Below are 20,476 nucleotides of genomic sequence, written 5' to 3' on the forward strand. Positions count from 1 at the left end.
ATCTTCAATTGTGATTGATTACAGGATCTAGAGATGAGTCCCTTGATAAATCCTCAAGCTAGAGAATTTATATAGATCTTGAGAATACTTGTAGGGAGAGTAATCCTAATTAAATCGGGAGACTATCTAGAAGTGAGTTTTGGCTAAGATATCCAATCCTCTTAGAATTATGTTGCCTAATATCAAGACACCCTAATTTGACTTGAATTAGGGTTTCCTTACTTAGGAGACAAGTAATATCTTTAGTGGGCTCAATCCTAGCATGTCAAACAAAGGTTTTCAGACTACGCTTCTGGGCTATGAGCATTTGGTCCTTCTTGCCACCCAAAGTGCCACGTGTCATAGTTCCAAAAAATCATGGTCCCACGGATTCTCTTAAATACGGCATCATAGAACTGATTAATATCAAATTGAGTGCAACTTGGCGTGTTTTAGCAATAATTAATTTAAGCATCCAAAGACCACTTTTCAAGAAGTTTTTTTATTTTGTCATTTCTCTCTAATTCATATCTATTTTTAAAACTTGGAATACCCTAAAACTTATATTTGAATCTAAAAAAAAATTGGTCTATTGGTGACCAAAGAATGCATTGTGATTCATTATTAACTTCGATATTAAGGGTGGAAATAAATTTATGTGCATGATATATTTGAACTAAAAATTAACCATTAACAAAATCAGGAAACAACTGGAATGCACAAATATTAATGATACAACAATGAGGACTCCCCTTTCCTCCATTTCCCTCTTGCCTGATGTGATGCCGATTAGTTTACGTCGAGGCGTTAAGAAGATGATTTCGCCATGGATGTTCTACACATATACGTAGCGTGGTGCATATGGAAGATGATCCTCTATTAGGTGTAGAAAGAATATTAGAGAGATGTATGTTCAGTTGTGATTGATTAGAGAATCTAGAGAAAATACTCATGCAAGAGTATTTGTAGAGATCTTGAGAATCCTTGTAGAAGAGTAATTCTAATTAAATCGAGAAACTATCTAAGAGAGAATCAATGATAAGATATCCAATCCTTTTAGAATTACATTGCCTAATCCCATGATATCCTAATTTGACTTGAATTAGGATTTTCTTATTTGAAAGACAAGTAATATCCTTAATGAGCTTAACCCTAGGCTGTCAGATTATGTTTCACAGACCATGGGCATTCCGATCCTTCTAGCCACCCAAGATGCCACATGTCATGGTCCCAATAAATCAAAATCCAACAATTTCTCTTAAAATGCGGCAGCATGAAAGTAGCTACCATTTTTACAGAGAAGTTTTTTGTTTTCGTCCTCGCTCTAATTCATATCTGTTTTGTTAACTCTGAACACCCTAAAACCTAATGTGGATCTAAAACAATGTTCTCTTGGTAATCTGGAGACCAAGGAATGCATTGTCATTCACCGTTGAATTCGATATCAAAGGTGAAAAGAAATTCATGTGCCTGATATATTTCCACTACAAATTCACCAATAACAAAATCAGGAATCAAACGGAATGCACAGAATTTGGGATACAACAATAGGGACTCTCATTTCCTCCCTTTCCCTCTTGCCGGAGGTGATGCCGGTTACAAGTAGTTCAGTCCATTTCTACATTTGCAATGAGTGCAATTAACGGCGGGCAGAAAAGAACTGAACTTCCTCAAATATGATACAAACAAACATTTCTTAAAGTTGCCTCGGAAAGCTTTGCTCCGCATTTGTCTGTCCATAGGCCTCCAGAAGAAGAGTGAAAAATCACCGTCTCAGTTCTCTGCCGGCAATTCATCAGATCTACAGATATCCCTGCGACAGAGAGGGCATACCCTGCACACAACATACAAGTTAGACTTTTCCATTCGAAGAAGCACCAAAATATATGAATACAAACTGAAAATGTCAGCAACTAGTAGCACTGATACTTCAGGCACCATCAGTTAGCTTATCAGTTCGTAATTGTATTAGTTAGAGCGGTGGCACGAAGAAACAAATGGCTCTTGTAATATCTATGGTGTTCGATAAAATCAAATGCAGAAATAAAATACAATCCCAAGGCATCTTTTGAATGTACTACATTTAAACTTCCATTCTATATTGTTAGGCCAAACAAGGAAAACTGGCTGCTGCGACATGTATGAGAATCAATGACCAAGAATTGGGCAGATGACGCTTTACCGCAATGACGGAAAGCAATCATGCCTATGCATCCTAGTGCAGGTTCATCCCAATCCCCCTAAAGACTAATAATTTAACTCAATAACGCTATCGTTTGTCAAAACTGGGAGGACTACAAAACTTATCATGGAAACCAAATAATGCAGCTAATCAGTGTTTCATTAGTTGCGATCAACAATCAGACAATCAGTGGCAGTGAGATACATAGGACTTGTGTTTCCAAGAAAATTATTTGAGCGCCGAGTTCAAGTACAGCTAAAAGAGGGAAATGAAAAAGTAAATCAAGAAAGAAATTATCTCCAACTATAAAACATATGAAAGAAAGACCCATTGGAAAGGAAAGAGATGTTAATTAGAAAGCCGCCAGATCAAACTAGTGTTTTAAAAACCGCGCCTATGCAGCATTGGAGGTGGGGCGACAATGAAAACGCCTCTGTCCAGCAAGAGTAGGCTTAAACTTGCCTAGACGTGGTCGAGGCGCACCTGAGGCCGTTGACTGGGCATCATTTTTGTTTAAAAGTTGCTGAAATCTAAAAGTTTTAATTGCAGAGACGTTGCACTTTAAGAACATGAAGAAGACGGCCTCGTTTGGAGTTTTTTTTTTTTTAGCTGATTTTTCATTTTCTTATTTTTTGGCTGAATTTTTGGTTTTCTTTAAACTGATCCACTGACAGTTATTCAACACATTCCCCAAGTAGTCCAGCATATTCCTTTCATTAGACTTTTTCTTTTTAATATTATTTTAGAGATCAAACTTAAAATAAGACATTTCTATAAAAGCATTTTATATCCTTAAATTATTCTTTCCTTAAAACAAGACAAAAAATATCTTTTTGTTTTTATTTTTTGTTTTGTAGCTATATATTATTCTCTTCTTTTTTAAGTTGTATTATCCTTGTTATTCTCTTTTTAAGACTACGTTATAAGGATAATTTAACATTTTTTAAAAAAAAAAAGAATAATATATAACGTTACATAAAAATAAGTATCGACCACGTTTTTAAGGAAAGAATAATATAAGGTTATCAAATGCTTTTATAAAAATGTCTTATTCTGAGTCTCTTAAGATCTATAAAATAATATTAAAAACAAAAGTCTAAGAAAAAGGAATATGCTGGAGAATATAATGGGAATATGCTGAACAACTTGGAACAACTGTCAATGCGACAGTTTAAAGAGATAAAAAATAATAATAATAAAGAAAACGAAAAAATCAGCAAAAGAAATCACTCCAAACAAGACTCTCTTCTTCATGTTCTTCAAAGTGCAGCGACTTTGCAACTAAAACTTTTCGGCAACTTTTAAACAAAAAGGATGCCCAGTCAAACGCCTCGACCACGTCTAGGCAAGTTTAAGCCTACTCCCGCTGGGCAGAGGTTTTAATGGTCACCCACCTCTTAAGCCTCCTAGGTGCGTCTTAAGGTGCGCTTTTTAAAACACTGGCAGCTCCTCAACAAGAAAAGAAGTCAAAAACCCATTTGGCTGTGCAAAGCCTGAAAACCTCATGATGAATAATACACTCACCTAGAAGAGCTAAGGGCTTGTTTGAACCATTTGGTTTTTGGTCAATAGTATTCTTTTTTTTTTACTTTTTTTTTTTTGGCTATAGAAAGGGGAAAAGTATGGAGGAGAAAATATGAATGAAGAAGTTGAAGAATAGTTGAAGGAATGTATATGGAATGACACACAAATGAATAAAGAAATAATTAATGTAACCTAAAATTGGAGCGTTAATGGTCAGTTTAACATATCAAAACAATTTGTTCAAAAAAAAAAAAAAAAGAACATATCAAATCAAACAAAATGGCCATTCCAGCAACAACTGAAAGGAATTTTCATTTTTATTACGACAAGATTTGAACCTAGGACCTAAACATTTCCCCATCCTCCCAATGCCACTTGAGCTAAAGGTCTTGGGCATAATATGCGTTCTCATCATCGTCAGGTTAACTTCAACATATTACCATGAATAACCACCATTTCCAAATTCAAGCTTATGTTACCAAGACCAGCATGTATCAGATCACCAAGCACCAACTACCATGCAAGCACTACTAATTTACTAAACACGCAAAAACCCAGAAGGACAATTTATCCAATGATTTATTCTTTTCCAACCCAACTAGTACAATAAATTTAGCAAAACCCCCTTCAACATTATCATGGCCAGAACATATAAAAGTATACTTCAATAGCACTCATCACAACATGTTATTCAGGTTAATAAAGAACGTGTCTGTTTAAACTGGTCATATTAGAATATTCAAAAGCAGAAAATGTATTTGAACCTGTGAATCTCCTTGAGCCACTTGTCGATACAAGTTTTATGAAATTCATGATGGCAAGGCAGTATTCTCATTCTGTCTCCTTCTTCATACTCCACAAGGCATATGTAGCATCTGTTGCATTAAAGGATACACAAAGCAAAAGTTATTAAACTCTTTCTATATTAAAGGGATGCAACTTACATTCCTTTTCTTAACCTAAAAAAATGCCATTTTGGAAACAAAAAATCAAACAGAGATATCGAAACCATGTTATAATCAGCCCATAAAAATCGTCTTTCTAAAGACACTTCATTTTGCTAAAAATAGAGAGATAATGTACCTACAACAACACACATATCAAATTATAAATGTAATACCAACATCCACATGTTTACACAAGTTACTAACTATTTTTGGGTACCATTTTCTAAAAACTAATGTTAAGTCAAGTAGAGACGAGCAAGGAAAGATAAAGATAAGTTCATAACCTAAAATATATAAACCATTGCATTAGGAACGTCCTCTCAATCCACTAATTGACAGTCATCTGGATGCTCCATAGGGATTGCAAATGAATTTGTACTATTTTTGGCTTGCTTGACAAGCTTATCCATTATGGCAGTTTATTTCTTGTAAAAAAAAATGAGAATAATCTAAAACAAGGAAGTAGAACTCGACTCAGGAGGTTCAAGTATTAATTGCAAGACAATATGCTTCTTGTGATTTAGAATGCTTTTTCAAATGGACATATACTGAGATTCCATATATTTTTAGGCACTCAGAAGCCACACAGCACTAAACAATGCTGTGATAATAGCCGTTTTCATGCTTCTAGTGATTTAGAATGCTTTTCAAATATGGATAGAAACTACTGAGGTTCTACATATGGTTGGGCACGTAAGAGCCGCTCAGCAATGAATAATGCTGTGAAAATCTACTCTTATTTTAAATTTTTATATATACACAAGCTCTACTCTTATGAACTAGCACTATGAAAATCTATGTAAAATTCTTAAATATTTTGTTCAGTGATTAAAGAAAGTAGTGGAACAGATTTCCTTAGCTAAACATTCATTGCATCTCAAAAACGGAAGCAGATAGATTCTTTTACTCTGTCAACACACTGAATCAGGCCAGCCACATCCTTAAAAGATATACAGTGAACTGAATGTTGAACATCAGATAGACTTAGATACTTACTGTGCAGCCTCCTCATACTCATTTTTTTGCAACTTCGAAAACAATTTGACAGGCAAAGATTCCACAACTTCATTAGGAGCAGGAACAGATCCAATTGATGATACAGAAGGTCGGGAAGATAAAACCACGGATTGCTGGTGAATTTCATCCAGAACCTATTTAAATTACGTTCAAACGGTTCAAGTTATATAATTAGTAAGGAAACACAACGACAAAAAGGTAATCACATATTAACATTACCTCAAACAAAGCCTCAGCTAACATAACTATTCTTGATATGCTAGCCCTAGCACTGTTGTCATCATTTGGACCGGCATCTCGATTACTCGTACGACATGTACAACGACCTGTTCTCTGTTGACCAGATAAGATACAAGACCTCTCATGTCCAGGCACGTTTTCAAAGCGGCTCCCCAACCGCTGAAGTGCACGAACCTACAACATATACATGTGCATCAGCAAACCAAAATGTTACAGAAAAAATAAAAGAGTGAGGAAAATGTATCAAGAACAGATTGTAAGAAGTTTATATGGTCCCTTTAACAAAGTTATGAACAAGTTATACCTATAAACTAACCACCAGGAACATTGGGCATAATAATGTCCATAAAAGGGCAGCCAACTGGTTGGTGCATTGGATTAGCAATAAGCGTAAGGTTGCAATTATTAAACATCCGTTTAGAAGATCATGAGCCCAATTACTATTCATTGTTCCATTGAATCTCACTCAAAGCAGCAAAAATTACTGTGTGAAAAAGAAACAAACCTGAGATCGTATTCTTCTCCTCCGCTCTAGGAAATTTGATCTGTGTTCAAGTAGATCATGATACCTAGCCTCTCTTGGTCTTGATGTTTCCACTCCATAGTCTTGAATGCCAAACAATGAACTAGAAATATTAGATGGATAACCAGACCCATTTTCGGAGTTTACAACATTACCTTCAGGTTCCAAACTCCGTGTATCATCTCCCTGATTTGTATCTCTCACTTCTTGTTGCAAAGAAGAAAACGTTAAATCAGATAATGATGATCGACGAAGTACCCTGTCACGAAGTCTTCCAACACTTAAGGTTCTGCTGAAACGAACATTCCGTTCAACAGGTTCCCGAGCCCCCGAACGTCTATCAGAAGGTCTAGTTCTGCTGCTTCCTGTTTCATTATGAATTCTAGGAGAACACGAGTTTACACCAACGCCCATTATTGAACCATTAGCATTTCTACCAGCATCACGTCTTGAAGGATTTGTTTGGTTAGCTTGCAAGAGGCCAGAAAAACCAGATCCCAGAGTATTTAATCGTGCATTGCCAGAAGTGTCGTTATAAATATGTGCTGGCATCCTATTAACCTGTGATTCTGGAAGAAAGTCATTGGTTTGTTGGCTTTCATCTGTATCTATCAAACTGTTAGCGGGCCTTGCATGTAGATGAAGCTCATCCTCATTGTTCGTGACACTTGTCGAAGATAGAGGATAAGACCTGGATGACCCTAAACTTGTTGCCCGGCTTAACCTGAAGCTTACATTACCTGGAATGAAGCTAAAGCGAGAAAGGAAACGACTTGAAGGGTTCATAGTTGAAGAAGCAGAAGGTTGGGCAGAGCTGCTAGCAGTTCTGGAAGCAGTATCAGTGATACTAGCCTGACCCCATTCATTCAGCTGAACATTTGGAGATATACAAGGCATTTCATCAGGTTGTTCAACTTTAACCTTCCTGAAATATTCAATGTTTGCATGATCTGGCACTGTGTCATTCAGGCTTCCACATGGAGCATTATCCCTGATTTCTTTGTTCCGATGATCACAAACCTAAAGCATGAGTCCAATTTAGTTCCTTAAATAATTTGTGGCCAATTAACACCAGCCATATAAAAAAGATTCAAATTTCAAATGACAACATATCAGAAACATTTCCAAATACCAATGTTTGGTAGCAGGGAAAAGATAGCAGTCTTGTATAGGAAAACAGAAGCAACCATGAATAAAGAAAGTCCCACGTGAAAAGCCAGCTACTTTTTTTAACAGTTAAAGGTTTACAAGTAAAATGTGATTGCTGCTGGTTTATAAAATACCCTATATGTACGGCAGGCATGCTCCTCTTTGAAATACATCTTTGGTGAGAAACTTTACATAGTACCCATGGATATTGGGATTCAATATGTATTTGGATTTCATTCCGTAGTTTCTTCGCTTGCTAACAAGATAGAAAAGCTAAAAGCTTTGATGTCGGTGAACATTGTTTAAGGGTTTGGAGGTGTAACGTTTAATAGATTTCCAATCATCACATCTGAAGGTTACTAACTACAAATTTATTCTTTAAGGTTTGGGTTAGCATTGGTAAGCTATTAAATTTTTCCTCACAATCCTAATTTATACTTCAGAAAATAAATTCAAATGTCTTGTTTCCTGAGGTTGAGTACAACCTATAAGAACTGTTCTCAGATTGTTTATAACAGGTGAGGTTAAGGAGATGACTGTAAGTTCTTACACAGGTTGTTTACAGGGACGGTGGTGGGGAGGAAGGATGACCCAGGTTGGAATAGAAAGGACTGCTAGGTTCTATACAGATTCTCATCACGAGGAGAGAATCTCTCATGCAAACAACATGTAGTCCTACTAGCGTCACCGTCCAATAAATTGGTTACATGAGAGAACCACTCCATCATGAGACCTAAATACATCCGAGAGTAGATGTGTTTTCTTACTACAAGAATGGAACGTTGCTAAAAAGGGTAGCCACCTTTCACAACGCAGCCTTGGAAGAGATTGCTACATTATTGATTTTGGAAGGAACTTTCTACATGGGAAAAGTTAATTCAGCTTCACAAGAGCTGAGGCAACATAACAAGGCTAAATTAGAAAGAAAAATAAAAAGCAAAACCCTCCTTTTACTTCCATATTTTGACTTTATACCAAAACAAAACCAAAAATGGTTTAACAATAACAGTGGAATACATTTCTTAAAGCGAAACGCAACTCTCCGATCTTCTTTTCCACCATTTTAATACTCTTATCCAAACCTTGACACCGGTCCAGAACCAAAAGTACAACTAAAGCTTTATTTAATTAACATGTATATAATTAAAAATAATAGTTCAAAAACTCGTACTTTTAGGCAGCATTTTACAAACCAAGAACAAAAAAAATATTTTTTTTTGTCTTCTGTTGCTAATAAAATAGGAAGTAAAATTAAAGATTGTGCTCCAAAATCCCAATGAAAATTCAGACATGGATGCTCAAACTCAAAGAAAATTAAATAAAATTTCAAATGCAGGGGTAAAACAGGAATCAAATTTAAATCGAAAAACAAAGAGGAGGGACCTGGTGTTCGTCGTCGCTGTCGTGAGATCGAGATTTGGTTCCGAGTCCCAAACAAGAATACGATTTGAACAGTCTGCGGCATTTGGATTTGGATCGACACCTCCGGCTCCGGCCATTTCCACCAAACGACGACGTCGAGGAAGATAATGCCGCCGCCGACGACGACGTCGCTTTGCTGCCACTCGATCCCATCTTCTTCCCTCCGTCCGGCCAGGCGGGTCCACTAGTCCAATGCCCTTAAGACTTGACCCTCCAAATGTGATTCAAATTACATCATGAACCACGCATTTGAGATCTGGAATCATGGAGCGGGGGAAGCTGCGGGGAGGAGAAGATTTGGTTTTCAATAACATTTTCACCTTTTTATCGATATAACAAAAAGTGATAAAATTTAGAGAGAGAGAGAGAGAGAGAGAGAGAGAGAGAGAGAAGAAGTTATACTTTCTTGCAGGGGAGGGGAGAGAGAGAGGGAGGAGGAGGAGGAGGAGGAGGACAGAGAGAGAGAGAGAGAGAGAGAGAGATGGCAGATGTGGAAATGGAGGTTTCTGGCTTTTTTTGGGTGTGAGTGACTGACGACTGACTCGTCTTTTTGAGAGGACGACATGAAAGCAGAGAGAGTGGCGTTCCCTCTGCCTCTTTTTGCGGGATTCAAAATTGGTTTTCACCCCGTCTTCGTCCTTGGGCCTTGGGCCTTGGGTCGAGCCCGACTTCTTTCTATTATATTTTGCACAACTCAAAAACCGTCCATCTAAACTCAAACGTGAAAATTAAGAAATAGAAAGAACAAAAGACATGTGCACCAATTTGATCTCCTAAAATTTATAGTCTTTCTTACGTTCATGACGTGACAAGTGCCAACATCACATTAAACCTCAATCCCACATTGACCAACTCTACAAAGTTGGGCTAAAGTAAATGAGCATGATCAAAGGTGTGGGAGCTAAAAAAATTACTCTTCCACTAAACAAGCAACTAGCATGTTAAACATGGGGAGTGAGGCTAAAGTAAATGAGCATGATCAAATACATCCACGAATGTGAAACATGGAGAAATATAAGGAAAGCGGGACTTCGAGCCCAAGGCTTGAATGCATACAAAAGGCCAACAACTCCATCAGCATGGAGGAGGGAAGAGAAAAGTATCAGATCGCTTTACAATGTACTACAACCATTTTGAATAAAGACTGACTTGAGGTCGGAATGTTTTCTTACAGGTTCCCCTCCTCCCTTATTGATGGTGAGCAAAGATGGTGTCTAAAGCTTCTCAACATGGTTATAAGGTTTACTTGTTAGAGGATTGGAGGAACCAAATTTTTTCACTCCAACCTAGGATACCAAATTTTGAAATCAAATTTGCAAACCAAGTGATGTGTCACAAATAGGAAACAAACACATTAATCAACACTTAAGTAATAGTTCAATCATCAACATCCACATCATTTGATTCACAAAATTTGGTTTAGAAATTTGGTCTCCTTGACATTACCCTTTATAAAAGGAACTGAAAACTCATTCTTACAGGGGGTAATGATGGGGGGCCAAAATTTTCAAACTAAATATGCAAACCATATGATGTCCAATTAATTAAGTGCCGGTTAACATACTTATCTCTAATTAGTGACAAATCATTTGGTTTGCAAATTTGGTCTCTCTAGCATTATCTTTTTACAGGTAATCATTCATTCTCAAACACCACCATATTACCACTAAACACTGCTCATGCCCATGTGACACCCTACGCAAACTTTGCTAATGTTGACGCTAAAAACTGTTATGGTTATCAAAAGATTATGATGGTCAAATAATGTTACATGATCGTTGTAAACGAGAAATTTAACACTAAGAGCAGTTCCACCCCTAACACAAATGCGCCAGCACCCAGCGCATTTATCCACTCAGTGAACAGTGATAAATCTCAATGAACAGTAATAGGCCAAATGTATCTTCACCCCTAACAAAAAATAGCCTAGTCAATTTTATTAAAATATTATTATTTTTTATTATAAAATCGCAAAGCACACCATCCCAAAAAAGTGGAAGTTCCCCTTCCCGATTCCGGGAAATTTTCTTTGTAATTTTGTTGCATTTCTTTCCTCCTTCTCTTTTTGTTCCTTTGATGCGTCCTTACCTCCTCAGCTTTTGTAAATGGAGTCGGAGCAACACAATCCTATCACAAGCTGAAATTTGAAAAAAAAACAAAAATAAAAACTCAATTCAAATTTTCCAGTTTGCCAATCAGGTGTTAAACTTAGAAAGAAATGATGTGGATGATGGGATTGAGCATTCAGAGCTTACTGGATTTGGCAGTGGTCGAAGTTTCAGCGATGGTTGGTTTGGGGATCTTTGCATTTATTACTTCTATTCTTTGCTCTGCCACTTTCTTCCACACCGCCGAGGACATTTCTTCTTGATCCACCCCTCGTGCCACCGGGCAATCCACTCCCGGTGTTCGAGTCCTCCTGTTGGAGGTTGAAGGTTGTGGGAAGAGCTAGCGTCAGCATGGCGTCATACAGGCCAGTCCCAAGGTCTGTCAATTTTGGGATGGCCTGGAGACCAACCTAGGCTAAGTGCCGGGCCCTTTTTTTGGCTGTGTGCCGGCCTATCCCACCTTCAGTGGAACTGCTCTAAAAGATTACGTGATTCACCTAAAAATTGGGGATACGTCAACTGAGAAGCTATAAATAGTTACAAAGTATCAAATGGAGAGGGGTTGGGGGACCTTAATAGATGTTAATAGCCAATGAAATATTAGGTCTCTCTCTCTATGTAAAACACAAACTTTCTCATAAAGTCTCTTGCTCTTTTATATGCCGGCGGGCGCCTTTTTTTTACCAGAATTTCTTTGCCGTGTTTTTAAAGATTGAAAAAAAAACAAGATAGAGAACCATATTTAAAGAATAAACAATGCTAGAAACTAAAATGGTGTGACCAAAGAAGAATTTGGTATTCTTAGTACTATGGGCTAGTGATATTCATCTTCACTAATAAGTAAGAGGTATTAGGTTCGATTCTTACCAAAAACGAATTTAAACCACATTATTGATAAGTCATCGTAAAGCTAAGCCTCGTTTGTTCAAAAAAAAAAAATTGGTGCGGCCTTATCCACAACTCGAAAAAGCTTCAGCATATCCCGTCCAAATGACCACAAGACCCGCAGAAAGCAAATCCCACATATTCGGGCAACAAATTCGTAGGACTTCTAAACTGATTTTAGAAAACTAAGCAGTACTGGTGATGATGATGATGGTAAAATAGACATACTCAGCCGTCAAACACTCCCAATTAATCACATCAAAAGCCATATGGCTCACAAAAAATTAAGGTCCAATGATTGTGCGACACGACAATGCCATGGTTAAAAAGCATATTTAAAGTGTAAAAGAACTAAAAAATTATGAATTTTAAGCACGAACTGGTGGCCCAGTGGTAAATGGCAGATTACGAGGCTTCCTTAAAAATTAGAGGTCTTGGGTTCGAAACCAGCTGCTAGTGTGGAAGCCAGACTTGTGGGTAAGGGAGGTTGAAATGCCTCTATGAGTCTTTCCGGTCCTCAGAAAAAATGGATAATCGTGATTTGCCACCAGTATAAGATCCTCTTCGGATCCTTTTGGTGGGAATCCTGAGAATCTGTAAATCGTGTCCGTTCATTGTACATCATGCGATCAATTTTTATCAGGTATTGTTTGTATTGAATTTTAACTAAAAATATTTAAAATGATTTCTGATCGCACGATGTATGATAAACAGATATAATTCACGGATCTTCGGGATCCTCACAAAGAGGATGCCACAAGGAACCGGATTCTTTTATTTGAACTCAAATATTATCTCAAATTAAAAGTTTGCCTGTTAAACTTCCCATTTTACCCTAAAATGTAACTTTAAGAAACAGACGAAGAAACTCCACTGAGCACGATCGCAACAACCGCCGTCGACCTTCTATCCTCTCTCGTTGTTGTTCAGTTTTTCTAAGCAACCTCCATAGGGCTGGATCTTGTTCCGATCTATTTTCTTTTCTTCAATGAACTAATAATTAAGCTCGCTAATTGTTATCTAAAATTGCCTTTTTCTATTAGGGTTCATGGTTACAACGAGAGACCAAAATTGAGAGAGAAAGAGTGGTGACCTGCTACTCGACCGTGGCCGACAAGGAGGAGGTGGAGGCTAAATTCTAAGACCAGCATTCCATTCAATGGAAAACAATCAATTCATGCTTATACACTACAATTAACTACCAATTTATGCTCATACACCAAAATCGAACGACGACCAGCAGCAGCCATGGAAAATTGGAAAGCCAAGGAGGTGCACGAAAATCAGGAGCAGCCATGGAAATTCCTTCTGCAATTAACAACAGCAGCCAGTTCAAAATTAATTCAATCCTTTCCTGTCCACGGAATTCAATCCTACCCTTAATATCAACTAAATTTAATCTGGTATTAATAACAAAAACCCCCATAAACCAATTTAATCTGCCCAAAAACCCATCGAATTGATGCCAAATTCATCAAAACCCACCAAAACCCAATACCCGAATCCTAAAAACAACTACAATTTCAAATCTTGGATTCAATTTGAGGAGAGGATGACGCTGGACTTAGCTTCCGTCGGTGACGGAGACGGCGGCGTCAATTAAATGTGAGATCTCCACTTGTGACTGCGAGGGTGAGATGCGGTCATGCAGAGCAGAGAGTTAAGAGTTAGAGAGAGACGAGAGAGTGAGACGCGAGAGGAACACGAGGGATTTCCCAAAATTTCTCAAGGTTACCCGTGAATTATACGGGTTTTTACTTTTTAGGACCCTGAATTCAGTTTTATTGTGACACTAAGCTTGCTTTGATTGAATTGTTTTCAGCCGTTGAAATCAGATCCAACGGTCCGAATTTGGTCGGCAAGCAAGGTCCGGAAAAGGTAGTCCGCACTCAGAAATGGCGGTAGGTGAGAGACCCTACTTTTTTTTGGAGAAACTGGAAAGGTTCGTAACCAAGGCCGGAGCCAAAAACACAGGGAGGCCTACCAGAAGGCAGCAACCAAGGAAACAAACATAGAGCAGAGAAGAGGGGAACAACGGCTAAAGACGCTGCAGAGAAGAGGTGGCAGACCCTACTTTTGGCGGCTGGCCTTGAACGATTTTCAAGCCCAAAATTAAAAGAAATGACCTTGCTTACGGTCCCGCAAAAGTTACACTCATAAGTCGTATTTCATTGAATTGCCCTATAAATTGTCTTTTGATACTGAATCAAAGGTGGAAGAATGTGGATACAACCGAGATTTAATGACCAATTACATAAACAATGAGGGAAGACACACCCGGCACACAAGCTTCTGTGCCGTGGTGGCCTTGCCGTTATTTTCGTACTACTTGATCAATGACAATTTTCTTTTCTTTCGTATTCGACATAATTAACTTGACCTATAAATCTAGCTAGTAAAAATGAATATATATGTGTCTCACAAATTGATAAATCTATTTTCTATGTTTGATATACCTTTCTCGACATTTTGGCGAAATTACTGTGTTGGTGGTGATTTGGATCAAAGTTACGGTTATGGCAAGTGGGATTGCAAGGGTAAGGACAATCAATCTTTTGAAAGGGAGTTCGGTCATAGAACCAGTCTCCAACTGCCTTTGCAATCGTCTGCAGATGAAAATACAGTTTTAACAACAAATTAGAACTAATGTATAGCAGTAAGTCATGGAAGATGCATGAATGAAAGCTGTGTTTGATGTTTACCGTCTTGTTCAGTACTGGAGAGTCGGGCATTAACCATGTCTCCTGCAGTTCAGTTTGGCAGTGTGCGTAGCAAGAGTCTATGAACATTCCTTTTGATCGAGAGCCGCTCACACCACCAATTGCACTTAAAAACTGCGCCCTGAAATCTGAAAACGAGACAAAGTATTCAACCAGGATCAACTAATTTCTGTTTCGGCTTGAAAACTTCTGAAGGCCGGATGGCCTTGGCCTGTCCGTTGATACTGGCTTAGTTTTCTGGCGTTTATAATTACGTACCTTGCATGGTTCTGAGTTGAGTGGGTTTACAATGCGTTATGTCAAGCTTGCAGTTCTGCCAAGTCCCATGGGGATCGGCAACTCCAGGTGCCAAGATGTTCTTTATCTGGATGGACACAATCAGATCAAGTAATAAGAGGAAATCAGAAGGAAAAATAGACGACGAACTGAAATATAAGGGAAGCAACTTAGCAGAGTTCGTAACAGAAAGAATAAGCTAACCTGCCATGAATCGTAGGCTGCATTTACATAGAACATTGGCGTCCGGATTTGTGAGGCAAAATATTGCGGGAAAAAGCACTAGATTATTGTTTCAAAAGTATCATTAGAATTTACAAATGAAAAGGATATAGTTGCAATTGAAAATCTTTACAAATATCAAATACTTACCAAACCTGGACTCAATTTTGAAGTGCAAGATGGAGGCAAATTCTTCCCCGAACCCTACACAAAGATTGACAATGAGAAGCAACGTGGATTAATATTTGAACCACATTAGGAAGGGCTGACAAATAAGGGAAACTCTCTTTTCGCATCTTATATAGAGAGAAGGAGAGAGGGAATACATGTGTTGCAACCACTTGACTAAAAAACTGTTCAACGTGTCGTGCTCCAGAAACATCCTTCCTGCAATTCATTACCAGGTGGATAAGCAACTCTCGTGTAGTTTGGGAATCGGAATACAAGGTACTAAGCGTGAGCTTACGCATTAATGAAGTAACCAGCGTCTGAAACACATTTCACTTTAGCTCCAACAGGTAAGAGGGCATGGAAGTTGTCACAGTGAAGAATGGATGCCAATCCACCAGCAGAACAACCAGAAAGAATAGCCTGCAGTAAAATGTGCTAGCAAGTCGTCAGAGCTGATGACAACAGAGCTGAAATGGTTGACAGTTAAGGGGTCATACATTTTTAGCCTTCCCCATTCCTTTTGCTAATAGATCTTCAATGACGGCACGAAAAATCCTTGCTCCTCTGAAGAAAAGACCGGTGGCCTGCTCAAATTGTTATTTCATTGATAATCCCACAATCAGAAATGAAATGAGAGACCCAGATTCAGGACAAATGGTGTCTGCAAACTCGGACTGCTACTTGGAAGGTAACTTACTAGGTTTACAGCTGCAACATCACCAGTGAATGATGCCCCGTCGCAATACCTAACTTTGACTCTATTCCAGTTGTAAAAGTCTGGCATGGAATATGGACTTTTAGTTCTACTGGTAAAAAGCAAGGAACTCAACAGACAAAAGAAGAATGAAAGCTATATCGATCAACTATACTACTAAGCTTTTCATCGTAAAAAAGGAAAATTGTTTAAACAATGGCAAGAAGTACTAAATCTTGATTAGCGAAAATAGATATCAAACCCGGATTAAACATATGCCTGCCGTTCAGAATCCCTGAAAATGCAATTTCCTTGAGCATTTTCTTAGATGAACCTAAACGGTTGTTTTTACGGACAAGACAAGTTGTGATATTGTTACACCATCCTCCTCCCTAAGAACAAAACATAAGGAAGAAGAATTACGGCATCAGAAATTCACGAGCTATCAAATACACAGATTTCATGAAAACTGTCGATATACCTTCTTCTTTTTGTTCCTCTTATCTTGTGAAAGAAACTGTACTGGGAGCTGAGAGAAAAGGACAAACCTCAATGTGAACCAACCAATTGTTAATTCCTGAACCATATCCCTTATCAAGGTGGTAGGCTGGGGGACTCCCATCCAAGCAAACTGCACAACATGTCAAATTCCAAATCCTAAATCAAATATTTGTTTTGAAAATGAAACTCGAAAAAAAGGAAATTACTCTCATCAGCGTATTTGCACAAGAGTTTCTAACCGGCTCCTTTGGCAACCGCACTATGAACGTAAGTTATTCCCACAGGTAATCCGGCTGCTTTCAGCAGCATGACTGCACATACTAGAACAAACAACCATTGGCCTAATCTTGCACCAGCCATCTGCCTATACGAATAAAGAAATCAATATACTAAAAACAAAATCGAAGGAAAAAAGAAAACACCAACGACACCAGAGAAATTCATTTAGAGGCATAACCAATTGACAAAATCAATCAAGAATCTACATCTACTGGGACAATCATCGATATATTGTGTCTACAACATGCATACATACATACGTAAGTAAAAGAAAGGGAATCTAGTTTGCAGGCTTTCCACCATAACAAAAAATAAAAAAATCCCAGAATATCTAACTAGAACCGATCCTCCTTGAATGATCCAAACCAGTTTAATTCTCAGCTTTCGTATTGCTTAATGGTCAAGGATAAGCATTAGCAACAAAGAGCTTTTTCCAACTTTTGCAAGGTATCAAGATTTCAAGGCCATAAAGTTGGTTCTTTTCAAAACTAGGTGGCTCCTTTTACATCAAGCCAACATTATACACTCGGAAAAGGTAAAGTTACCAAAATAATAATAAATTATATTAAAGAAAAATAATAAAAACAGACTCATCAATCATATTATATATGCAAACATTTCTAAATCTAAATGCTAACAAAATCATTCAGAAATCTATTGGCTGACATAAACAAATGGATTTTTCTCAGAAAAAAACAGAAACCCAAATGGAAGCATTGCAATCCAATCTAACCCAACAAAAAAAAAAAAAAAAAACCCATCTTTGATATTGCTTCAAAGTACCCAACTCACCCTTGGCCTTGGTTCAGTGGAAAATCCAAGTTCAACTTCAACCACACAAAGAAATATACATATATTTTGATATACACACAGAAGAATTATTAATAGCTCACTTAAACACTCTCTTAAACTCTCTTAAAAAGGAGAGTGCTAACTGAAAAAATAAAGACGGCAATGCCAACGTGCTGACTGACATTAATGAATATACACACACACACAGAGACATATATAAATATATAATGTGGGTTGTTGATGCTGTTAAGCATACAAACAAGGAAAAAGTGGATCCAAATTTATGAAATAAAAACGTTGTTTACAACAGAAACAAAATAGCTTATTATTATGGCAAAACCAGAAACGGCATAATGTACCTGAAATGAAATAAAGAAAGAAAACCTCCCAGTTGATCAGTTTCAGTAAATGGATGTCGAAAGTCGAAAGTCGAAACAAAAGATCGAAATTGATGGGTTGGAGGAGTGATGCAATGGTAGCCAAAGGAAAAGGATGGAGAGAGTGATGAGAGTTCGTTTGCAAAGTTTTTGTATATATATGCAGAGAGAGAGAGAGAGAGAGAGAGAGAGAGAGTTTTCTATTGAGTTTTTGGAGCAGCGAACCCGAGAGCCGACACTTATTTTCGTTCCCTCCCAACCATTCCCCTAAGAAAAGGGTTAATGATTGGATATGGACTCGGGTTTGGGCCTTTCCTCATCGACTATGACCCGACCCAGATGACAAGGAAAGCCTCCACTGGCGACTGCTTACATCTGCTGCTGCAACGAACCTTATCGTATTACGCTGTGTTTTATTTGAGACAGAGATAGTGTCCATAGGGCGGAGAATCCTCTACCTGTTTCTTATGAGAAGAACCCTCTACTTGTTTCTCAGTGAATGACAAGAAAATGAAAGTTTAGGGCGGTTGGTGAGGTTATAATTTTCTCTCGAAAGAAAACGAAAAGCCACGACAACAAATTCCACTAAAGAAGAGATTTGTCAACATGTTTTCTTGAATATAAAATAGTACACCACATATTATTATACAAGTGGAGAGTTATTTAGAAAATAAAACTTTCATCTGCTTATATAATTACATATGATGTACTATCTGTATGCCTGCATACTGAGCCTGACTGCCAGGCATATAAAGCTTTCATGAGGCAAAACATTAATTCAAACTTGCAAATCGGGTTTTTTACGCTTTTTTTTCTTTTTGAGTACCTAATTCATCATATTTGGTGACTTTTTAAGGAAGCAATTATAGTTAGGCTTTTTCCCCAATTAAAAGAAAAATTAAAGATCGCCACTACAACCATTGATATGAAGTTTCAAATTCTAGATGCACTAGTAGAAGGTAACACTCTATCCACTATAATATTAAACCACATGTCAAATAACCAAGTTTTTTGAGCAAACTGACTATTATCAATTGTCGTTGTAGTTTGAGTTTACTTTTGTAACACATTATCAACATTACATTATGTGTTAATCGCACATTTTTTTTCTCCTTGAGTTGGATTCTGGCATGACCAAGATTCGTAGCAACAATCTCAATCTTAATTCTACATGGTGCGGGTGTTGCAAGTTATATATTAGTTAAAGTGTAAATAGTAGTCTGTTGTCTCACATTGATGAAGTGCATATGTAAAACCAATTGTAACTCCTATATATACTTCACTTTGGAGATTAATGTATATATAAGAAATTCCCAAATATTGTCATATATATTGTTGGTACTTACCATGTTTAGTTTAATATGGCATCAAAGCAGTTCGCTCTTGGTGACTTGTGTGCTTTAATTTTGTGTCCCACCTTGTCGTAATTTCCTTCGTTGGAAAAAATAAAAATAATAAAAAACAGGAAGCAAGTGAATAGTGCCGCGCTACAGTACAACCCTTGCTACAGTGTCATGAACGGTGGCCTGCTACAGTGTTCGTAAACAGTAATCTGCTATAGTGCCGTAAAACAATTATCTGCTACAGTATTGTGAACAATGATCTGCTATAGTGTTCTGATAAATTGTTTTCATTCCACTGCGTATCTTTTGTGCCTTTATTGTTCATGATTTACTTCAATGGCTCAATATAATCGTAGTGTTGTTATACATCTTGGTGGAACAAATAATTGGATAATTGATATTGGGGCCACTGATCATGTAACTAGTGACCTTAGAGTGTTTGATGAGTTATGTGACTATGTTCGTGATCTGTATATTATTATTACAAATGGAGCACCTTCCCCTGTGAATGGTGAAGGCACTATCTCTCTTACTCCGACCTTATCATTGGTTCATGTTTTACTTGTTCCTGATGTTAAGTGCAATCTTTTGTCGGTAGGAAAACTACTTGATACCTTATATTGTTATGCTCACTTCTACCCTACGTATTGTTATTTTCAAGACATTCAAACTCAGAAAATAATTGGTCGTGGTAAAAGAATAGGAGGTTGGTACATCTTAATTATGGAGGATACTGTTGTTTCCGGTTCAAATAATCATCAAGTTTTAAGTGCTAAAGTGGATGACAAACATCAAATTTGGTTGTGGTATCGACGATTGGGACATCCATCATTCAGTTATATGAAGCATCTATTTCCTTCTTTGTTTCGCACTTGTAGTGATTTAGAGTTCAAGTGTGAAACGTGTGTCATGACTAAGAGTCATCGTGCTTCCTTTCCCATAAGTGATTCTAAAGATACTTTGCCATTTGACTTAATACATTCTGATGTGTGGGGTCCGACGAAGGTTACTTCTAATGGATTCCATTGGTTTATTACTTTTATTGATGATTGTACTCGATTAACTTGGGTGTTCTTGATGAAGAATAAGATTGATGTTCCTTTGCTTCTTCAAGAATTTTGTACA

The 20,476-nt window shown here is 37.6% G+C and overlaps 3 protein-coding genes across 6 annotated transcripts; 1 reads left to right on the top strand and 2 right to left on the bottom strand.

Moving 5' to 3' along the window:
- Positions 1–1,430: 1,430 nt before the first annotated feature.
- Positions 1,431–9,580, bottom strand: LOC137710987 (uncharacterized). 2 transcript variants are annotated; one of them, XM_088696083.1, is made up of 7 exons: positions 9,386–9,578; positions 8,945–9,262; positions 6,395–7,432; positions 5,869–6,063; positions 5,629–5,783; positions 4,450–4,560; positions 1,431–1,813 (listed from the first exon to the last, which is right to left on the bottom strand). In XM_088696083.1, the coding sequence occupies exons 2-7, from the start codon at positions 9,134–9,136 to the stop codon at positions 1,753–1,755; spliced, it is 1,752 nt and encodes a 583-aa protein (XP_088552209.1). In that variant the 5' UTR covers positions 9,137–9,262; positions 9,386–9,578; the 3' UTR covers positions 1,431–1,752. The 2 variants fall into 2 exon arrangements, with proteins under 2 accessions (XP_088552209.1, XP_068306276.1); XM_068450175.2 differs by having other exon boundaries at positions 8,945–9,580.
- A 1,556-nt stretch (positions 9,581–11,136) lies between these two features.
- LOC148696475 (uncharacterized) lies at positions 11,137–11,354 on the top strand. The gene has a single exon (XM_088695226.1). The coding sequence runs from the start codon at positions 11,202–11,204 to the stop codon at positions 11,352–11,354; it is 153 nt and encodes a 50-aa protein (XP_088551352.1). The 5' UTR covers positions 11,137–11,201.
- A 1,747-nt stretch (positions 11,355–13,101) lies between these two features.
- LOC137710402 (pectin acetylesterase 8) lies at positions 13,102–18,518 on the bottom strand. 3 transcript variants are annotated; one of them, XM_068449409.2, is made up of 14 exons: positions 17,991–18,518; positions 16,800–16,924; positions 16,608–16,690; positions 16,322–16,451; positions 16,063–16,142; positions 15,863–15,949; positions 15,661–15,785; positions 15,521–15,581; positions 15,345–15,398; positions 15,177–15,254; positions 14,955–15,060; positions 14,679–14,824; positions 14,433–14,582; positions 13,102–13,284 (listed from the first exon to the last, which is right to left on the bottom strand). In XM_068449409.2, the coding sequence occupies exons 2-14, from the start codon at positions 16,918–16,920 to the stop codon at positions 13,189–13,191; spliced, it is 1,317 nt and encodes a 438-aa protein (XP_068305510.2). In that variant the 5' UTR covers positions 16,921–16,924; positions 17,991–18,518; the 3' UTR covers positions 13,102–13,188. The 3 variants fall into 3 exon arrangements, with proteins under 3 accessions (XP_068305510.2, XP_088552210.1, XP_088552211.1); XM_088696084.1 differs by lacking the exon at positions 13,102–13,284 and having other exon boundaries at positions 14,125–14,582; positions 16,541–16,690; XM_088696085.1 differs by lacking the exons at positions 13,102–13,284; positions 17,991–18,518 and having other exon boundaries at positions 14,125–14,582; positions 16,541–16,716.
- Positions 18,519–20,476: the final 1,958 nt, after the last annotated feature.

The sequence above is a fragment of the Pyrus communis genome, chromosome 6 (genome assembly GCF_041283825.1).
Source record: "Pyrus communis isolate YQ-2024b chromosome 6, ASM4128382v1, whole genome shotgun sequence".
Lineage (NCBI taxonomy): Eukaryota > Viridiplantae > Streptophyta > Magnoliopsida > Rosales > Rosaceae > Pyrus > Pyrus communis.

Excerpts from the sequence above, each read along its gene's own strand:
- LOC137710987 (XM_068450175.2), bottom strand. The coding sequence starts at position 9,136 with ATGGGATCGAGTGGCAGCAAAGCGACGTCGTCGTCGGCGGCGGCATTA. Across the intron at positions 5,784-5,868 it reads TAGCTGAGGCTTTGTTTGAG|GTTCTGGATGAAATTCACCA; the intron begins GTAATGTTAATA and ends TAATTTAAATAG. Across the intron at positions 1,814-4,449 it reads TGGCTCAAGGAGATTCACAG|GGTATGCCCTCTCTGTCGCA; the intron begins GTTCAAATACAT and ends TGTTGTGTGCAG.
- LOC148696475 (XM_088695226.1), top strand. The coding sequence starts at position 11,202 with ATGATGTGGATGATGGGATTGAGCATTCAGAGCTTACTGGATTTGGCA.
- LOC137710402 (XM_068449409.2), bottom strand. The coding sequence starts at position 16,920 with ATGGCTGGTGCAAGATTAGGCCAATGGTTGTTTGTTCTAGTATGTGCA. Across the intron at positions 16,452-16,607 it reads ATTGGTTGGTTCACATTGAG|GGAGGAGGATGGTGTAACAA; the intron begins GTTTGTCCTTTT and ends TTTTGTTCTTAG. Across the intron at positions 15,399-15,520 it reads GTCAAGTGGTTGCAACACAT|GGTTCGGGGAAGAATTTGCC; the intron begins GTATTCCCTCTC and ends ATCTTTGTGTAG.